The sequence below is a fragment of the Toxorhynchites rutilus genome, chromosome 2, assembly GCF_029784135.1.
Source record: "Toxorhynchites rutilus septentrionalis strain SRP chromosome 2, ASM2978413v1, whole genome shotgun sequence".
NCBI classification, from domain to species: domain Eukaryota; kingdom Metazoa; phylum Arthropoda; class Insecta; order Diptera; family Culicidae; genus Toxorhynchites; species Toxorhynchites rutilus.
In genome coordinates, this window is record NC_073745.1 from 271,302,793 (window position 1) to 271,310,985 (window position 8,193).

An 8,193-nucleotide genomic window follows, 5' to 3' on the forward strand; every position below is an offset into this window, starting at 1 on the left:
ACCAAACATCAATCTGTGCCATTTCAAACATTCATATTCCACTCCCAACACAAGTCAATCAAACCATTATTATTTCTACAAACATAAATACTCATATAAAAAAATGGCGATTCGTGAGGCTATAATAAACATTTCACGAAAATATTTTGCGCCATTTGTTTTTTTCCTATGTCTGTAATAAATCGTATATGAGTATGGCAAAAGTCGCTATTATAGCCGGTCAAAGTTGCATATTCATCCAAACAAATTCGGTAAGCATCCACTTTTGCATGCATATGCCAGTTAGGCGCATTATATGCCAACCAAATTTTAGGGCATATGATGTTATATATACGCTTGTTATGCGAATGTTTGCTGGGTGCCCCTTATCCTTACAATTTACGCGAAAAAACTAGAATCCCGACGAAACAAAAGAAATGATGAATGATTTTTAGTCTAGTGGTTTATCGTTTTAACCCAGGGTCATTCGGATAGAATCAAATTGGTTGTCAAAAATAATCCAACAGAAAGGTTAAAAGAGATCCAATAATCAGCAAGAGAAAAAGTGTTACTTTTCTTATAGTAATGCACATACATAGAGAAAGTATTGTTATTAAAGGCAAAAATAATCGATCGAATTAATAAAAAATTAACGAACTATATTTTTCCATCAATTAAAGCCAGCATTCAAAATCATAAGTGATGACATTTTAGCAGGAACTATTTGACTTCTAAACTTCTTTAAACTAAATTATAATTCAATTTTAGTTATCGTAAAATGTTAAGTTTTTAAGATTCTGAACGTTAGAATTATATAATTTGTACGTTTTTCTTTCATTTAATGAGCTAAAATACGAATCACACAAGTTACAATATTTATTTCATTCGAGTTTATCAAAAATCAAATCATTATCAATGCCTAATACTTAAATAAACGTCAGAACGAAGCTGGTATAAAGAATACGTTAATCTTTGAAGCGATTGATATAAATATATACGAAATTCTCGAGCGGCAAAAGCGGATTTTATTTATACGCTAAGATCAATTCAACGATAATTGTGATACACTCTTATAATAAGCCTAACTAACAATTCCCCATCAGTGTGACGTTTTTATGATGGTTTTATTCATCTCTATGCTTAAAAATGCCTGAATTAATTGTCATCAAATCCTCTATTCAAGCCTTGTTCAAGCAAATTAAGAGAAATTATTAAGCTATAGCCAATATTGTTCGTTAAATGTAGTTTGAAGTCAATTAAAAAACGTTTATCCAACTACAAGGTGTAGTGGAAACATCTATTCGACCATCTAGCTCTACTCAGACTGCTTTATCGAAGAAGATCTTTGTCTGATTTTTTTTCTTTCAAATTTCTATGAAAAAAATATGTTTCATAGCACCTTGATATACGCTTGTTACAGTCTTTTACAACTGATAGATAAAAGTTGTTCAGTTTATGATGAACTTTTGAAAAAAAAAATTAAAAATGGTCAAGATTAAACTTACCACCTTTACATCAATGATCCTCCCTCAAACCATTTGCTCCGTTAGAACACTTCAAAATGTAATGCCAAACAGTCGAACATTAGGTTAAAAACACTGGCAGCAAATGCTCATTTTGGTAGTCCGTCATGTAAACATCGAATGTTGAACAAAAGCTTAAATTTGGTCTAAATAAGCTTTTATACAACGTATAGTTCAGCATATCGTCTTATTAAGCACTCAATACTATTGTTTGGCCATTATTCAACTGACTAGTTTAATAACAGCTAAAGATTGTTTGTTGGGAGATTCCATTATCATTTGCCATTAGACGTCCTTTCCTGTTATGTTTGCCATCTGAGGATTCAGTACCCAGCGGAAAATAATACTCTAGCTACAGCTGCTTCCTGGAGTGGCGTCGATGGATATTTGTAATTGTGGAACCCTACAGGAGCATTTCCATAATACGATACAGACAGTGTTTCTACACCGGCGACCTGTAGAACTCGTTCAGTAGTTTTTTTTAAATTATTCACCTGCTATACATTTGGCCTGCGGTAATTTATATAAACTTCTGTCACCCAACGTTAGTAAGATCAGGTTTTCCTCCAGCTTGCGATTCAATGATTTAGTATATTTTTTTTGTTGGCCTCAGTAATGCTCGGAGCAATGTCGGAGTAATGTCAAAAAATTATCAAAACAAAGCTCACATAAATTGAACTGGTCAAGTAGTTCACAGAAAAAAGGTCTCATATGGAATTCTCCGATTGGATAATAATAATAATAAACTTTTATAATTTTCAACGTAGAAGGGGAGTTGAAGTCCACATCGTTTAACATTCCGTTACGATTACATCACATGCACTATGGGGAGTAGAGCATCGAACAATTGAGAGCAATGGACTCGCACCACACTGTGAAGCACGCTTTATGGGGAAAGTAGATGAATTACAACTTTGCGCAACCGGAAGATGTACGTTCAAAGTTACTGAAGGATGTTCCGACGGATGAATAACTTCATTTGTTTCAAGCTGTGTCGCCCTCGAATCTCGAATCTATCGAGATTTTGTGTGGAAAAGTTGACTGAGTTCAATTGATTTTGTGTGAAAGAATTGAAACCTCGTTATGAGCGTTTCGCATGTTCATGCACAGGTACACGAACTCAAAGCTCAAGTGAGAAACCCTCGTTCATTGCAATGCAATGAATTCTTCCTAGCAGCCCGAAGAAAAAGTATTTAGAAAGCATCCAAAGTTACAGATACTAACGATAATAATCACTACTTTCACACTATTTTCTTACATTGTTGTATTTCATTAATAGGTAATTGATTGATTCAATTTTCTTTTCAACTATGTCTTAATCAATCTAAAAACAACTTCAATTGGATTTTAAAATGGTAGTTCGAAATTAGTAAGTCGACAAGAGAAAAATTAATCCCAAAGAGCGTTACTGAATGATATTCGCATTACAATAAATATGAGTACCGTTCACACTAAAGATTAAAAAACCTGGAGATGATCATGATCATTATCATTGAGAAGAACAATTTTTCGTAACAAGGCCTGTTTCAAAACTTTCTGCTTTTCTATTCTCAATGTCCGGCAAAATTCTAAACATTAACTTCTGTTCTATAATTCCGTATCCTTGGTTGTGCATGATATTTCTGTTTGCAAACGCAACTTCGCCAAGAATCAAGAGTTGATGAAGATCCAATTGTAAATAGTTTTATTCATCTACAAATTTTCCAATGTTCACTTGGCGTGTCTGAAAAGCTCTCCTAAAAGTCTATTCCATATGCATGCATTATTTCATAAATTGACGATGAGATGATTGAAACTCCAAAAAATCAAAATTTCACGAAAATGTTCACAAAGTAATAAGCAAAGATTTGTCATTCTTGACACATTTATCTGTGATCGACAAACGCGACTATTTTTACGACCGTTTGAAATGCGACTATTTCTAACCGTCATGTCCAATTAGGGAATAGACGCACAATATATATATATATATATATATATATATATATATATATATATATATATATATATATATATATATATATATATATATATAATAAAGGTGTGACCGTGTCGTCAATACGTGCGCGAGGGGAAACGATATAAATAAACAGAGGACTGTGGAAAGGGATTTGACTGCAAAACGCGGGAAAAATATTTCCATCACAAGGAGGCGATCTGGCGTAGTGGTAACATCCATACCTCTCACGCAGAGATCACGAGTTCAATTCTCACTCCCGACATTCTTCCAAAAATGGAAGTAAAAGTGACGAACCAGCTGAAATGTGTTGAAAGTCACTATAATAAAGAAAAAAAAAAAAAAAAAAAAAAAAAAAAAAATTTCCATCACAAACCGACACTGAGAATCGATTTGTTCTCTTGAGCTAAAACATAAAATAAGATAGAGTATATTACAAACCTAGTTTTAACCGTAAAAGACTTACCCTTCAGCTTTCCAATGCTTTTATTGCCACCAAAACAATTCCACACACAAAAGCAAAAAAAAATATTGCTAAATATTGCTGATTGTTTACATACAAAATCCAAATGGCTGAAAGGCCTTTCTCATAAGTCGCGGTACCGTATTGTATTTATCCAAGGCGTTTCCATATATACCAGGTGAAACAATCATATGAAATGCACTTTCAGCCATATTGGAATTGCTGTCGGTATTGTTTACAAACAGCATCAGAACGCTGCCGGCGGCTCTCTACAAACTGCTACGACGCTCTTTCGAACGATGCCTACTATGTTCGACTTTCGCGAATTTATGTGAAAAAGAAGGGATGATTTTGTAGAATTTCCACTACTCTCGCATGTGAATATGCAATAATGGCGTATCCTAGCAATAACAAAACAAACAACCCCCGCTCCGCAAACCGTAATCCCCTTCTGTTTGAAATGATTATGTTGCTTCACCTGTTATACATTGATATAAGCGCCTTGGTATTTATCGTGGTTTGTGTCATATTTAACTGGCATCCCTTACTTCGACTGACATTTCCGCTGAAAGGCTTTCCAATGTTTTGTGTACGTCAGATCATAATAAACAACTCAATTGTAATATAAACAATCTGCCGTTCAATAGTTCAGTAGCCAAGAAACAAAAAAATATTGTAATCATTTTAAGCCATGGAGAATATTTTAGAACCTAGCAGTTCCGATGATAACATGGCACCGGAAGGCAAGAAAGACATACAGTCGTTGCTATCATCGGAGGATGATTTATTTGATGGTCCGCCTAATTCAACAATCAAAATTGAACCAACCCAGCTGCAGGACGATGCTTCCCACAGGTCGTCGTACTCCCTGAAAACCGAATTCGAGGATATAATTCTTCCGGAAATCAGCCGCGAGATCAACACTGTCGATACGGCGAGCAGGGAGCAGATCCGAATGGAACAAGAGCTATCGAAACTGAAGGAGATGAAGACTAAGAAAATGGTTGAGGAAGAGGAATTGGAGAAAATGCAGTGAGTATTGCGAGCATTTCCAGTGGACCCCAATGAATGAATTCAATTTAAACGAGTTTTTAATTGACAGAGTTCTCGTTTCGAACTTCACGGAAGAACAACTGGATCGCTATGAAATGTACCGAAGAGCAGCCTTCCCGAAGGCAGCCGTGAAACGACTAATGCAAACTATCACCGGTTGTTCCGTGTCCCAGAACGTAGTGATAGCCATGTCCGGCATAGCGAAGGTGTTCGTGGGGGAAATGGTGGAAGAAGCACTGGATGTTATGGAACAGAACGGTGAAACGGGAGCGGTTCAACCGAAGTATCTTCGTGAAGCAGTACGAAGATTGCGAGCACGGGGACAGATACCTAACGGGCGGGGACATAAACAATTTTTTAAAATGAACTGATTAGTTAAATATTTGTAGATTTTCTAATTTTCGGATATAAAGACTTTTTTAACCTTATACTGGGTAATTTTGATTGCATAATGAAAAATATGTGATTGAATGATTCTGAATTGATCCTCTAAATGGTAAGGGCCATAAAGTACCTAAAAGTCAAATCAGAATATACGTATATTTTTACGAAATGTTCAAAAACGATTGTCGATCTTGCACTTGGGGAACGAGAAAACGGCGGTTCAACCATTTTCTCAGCCTCCATTCCCTGAACCACTGATTCAGACTGTAGAAGCTGACTCAATCGAGGTAGGAACCTTCAGGTTCAGGTCCTTCGTGGAACCTCTTGCTACCATAACTGACGTTGATCGTGAGATCTTTTTAGCTTCTCATGATGCGTGGCTTGTCTTAGTTCTTTCGCATAAGAGAAATGATCTTAGCTATTTCAGAATCTAATAGCTTTATTATGCAGTGTAACCGACTATGTAAACTTTAATCTATTTCGGCAGTCTTATCGATGAATAGTTCCAGTCTTCTTGTAATGTTTAATTCTTTTCCAGCTGATTCGGACTCACAGTGATTGTTACTCGAAACGATCATTACGCATTCCTCTCTTGCAACTTAAGGGTGGAACGGTCAAAATTTTGTTTAAAAAAAAAGGGTGTTTCATTAATATCTCTATGGGGCGAAAATCTGTGGTATTGGTAGGTTTGTAATCTTTGGGAACTATCATCACGTTATTCTAATCGCATGATGCGAAATCCGGCCAAAACAGAATGGGTTTGTCGTGTTTTTTGTGGAAACAGCAGACATTTCTTCAGATTCCTTGACGTAAACTTTCAGGTTGTGTAATGGTTTCGGATATCGATGGATTAAATAACTAACTATATTCTGGTTTAAATATACTTTTATTTTCACACACTTGTGTTAATTCTTTTTTCCGTGCTTATAGCTGTAATGGCGGTAACCGAATGATAGAGGCGAATGAACTGCAAAGTTTAAAGCCTCTTAAAAACAAAGAAAGAAGAAGAACCGAATGATCCCCCTTTTCGTTCTTTCACCTTGTTCAGAGCCATTCATCAGACTCTCTCTCCCATTGCCTGTCTACCAAAGCCTCTTCAACCGCACGAGGGGTGTGCCACTACATCCCCCTCAACACTTCTTGAATTAATGTGATATATAGCTTTCAAATAATAATATATATATAATAAGGTGAAATGTAAAAACATATTAGATATAAGATAGGCTTAAGAATTGAGTGTAATGAATGTGAATGTGAATGTGAGAGTGAACATTGTCAACATATCCTTTTATCTCTTCCTTTTCCTGAAGAAAATATGTCACCCTTCTAAACTCGAGTAGACCGCGGTTTTCTACACCATTAACATTAGAATTAAGGAAAAATGTTTATATATACTTGTAACAATACAGTCAGGAATTTGGCTCCTTTAAACTTATGTAACTGAGCCTGTAAAAATAAACGATTTAATAAAAAAAAATAGCTTTCAAACCAAGATGGCTCTTTCCGCTGCCGCTTAGACTTTACCCGATCATCGTTGGATCCACTAGGAGAATTCGAAACTGATTCATTTGAAATGTCACTCTCTATGTTCCTATTGGTGTCATTTGCAGTTGCTGTCTCGGGGCTTTCGATCTTCTTCACGTGTGCTATATTCCTCCTGTATTCCTTTCCGGTAGTTACGATTTCACAGTTATATCTGCCCCGCGTTTACTCAGTACTACAAACTCCTCGTTAATATATTCAGTGCTGAGTTTGTTTGTTTCTTTCTTTGTTTTTAAGAGGCTTTAAACTTTGCAGTTCATTCGCCTCTAACACTGAGTTTGTTGTCCTTCTTCATCCTTTTAAATAACACGAAATCTCCCACAGAAATGTCTCCTATTCTCGCACGTCGTTTATTGTCACTATAATCCCTCCCTTTCTCTTTCTGGATTCTATCAAGATCTCTGGTTTCCTCACTTCAATTCACTTAATCAGCAGAAGGCTCCAGTGACCTGTGCTGTACACAAAAGTCGTCTCCATTCACCTCGGTCCATAGCTGTTTGTCGCCAGCCATGCAGTCTGTGTACGATCCGCAAGTCGGCTTCTACTTGGTCGAGCCATCTTGCCCGCTGCGCACCTCTTCTCGTTCCTATCGGGTCGTTTTTTTTTTTATCCCATTTATTTATTTAAGGCTCATTAGCATTTTAGCTGTAACAGAGCCGAATTTTAATTGTGTACATGTCACATGGTTATCATATCTATAATTAGCACATTACACAGTTGCCGTTCGCCAGTATTCCTTCTATACCATTACATATGGTACATTCACACAGTAGCCATTTAGGCGTAAGAGTATTCTTTCTGTTCTTCCATTATCCAGTTGGACCACCGGACAGCGGAGACAGTTGATTGATCATTGTTGAGTTATTTATAGAACAGCAGCCCGATGTGTCTTGCAGAGCAGAGCAGTTGTATGGATGAATCGATCTTATTTCGACCGTGGATCGATCTCCATCGCTGATGATTGTTGCGTGGACGTAGCTATTCTGTAGCAACACAAAGATGGTCAATGAGGGTCCTGAGTTTTGAACTCACGATCGATCGCTTACTAAGCGAACGCGCAACCAATGTGGCTACGGAGACCCCCCAATATCGGGTCGTTGTCGAGGACCATTTTCACTGGGCTATCGTCCGACATTCTAACGACGTGCCCAGCCCAACGTAGCCGGCCGATTTTCGCGGTATGAACGATGGGTGGTTCTCCCAGCAATTGGTGCAGCTCATGGTTTGTTCGCCTTCTCCATATTCCGTCATCCATCTGCACTCCACCGTAGATGGTGCGCAACACCTTCCGT

The 8,193-nt window shown here is 37.1% G+C and overlaps 1 protein-coding gene across 1 annotated transcript; it reads left to right on the forward strand.

Annotated features, from left to right (window-relative positions):
• Positions 1-4,510: 4,510 nt before the first annotated feature.
• On the forward strand, positions 4,511-5,403 carry LOC129768282 (transcription initiation factor TFIID subunit 11). The gene is made up of 2 exons (XM_055769808.1): positions 4,511-4,954; positions 5,025-5,403. The coding sequence occupies exons 1-2, from the start codon at positions 4,614-4,616 to the stop codon at positions 5,344-5,346; spliced, it is 663 nt and encodes a 220-aa protein (XP_055625783.1). The 5' UTR covers positions 4,511-4,613; the 3' UTR covers positions 5,347-5,403.
• The last annotated feature ends 2,790 nt before the right edge of the window (positions 5,404-8,193 follow it).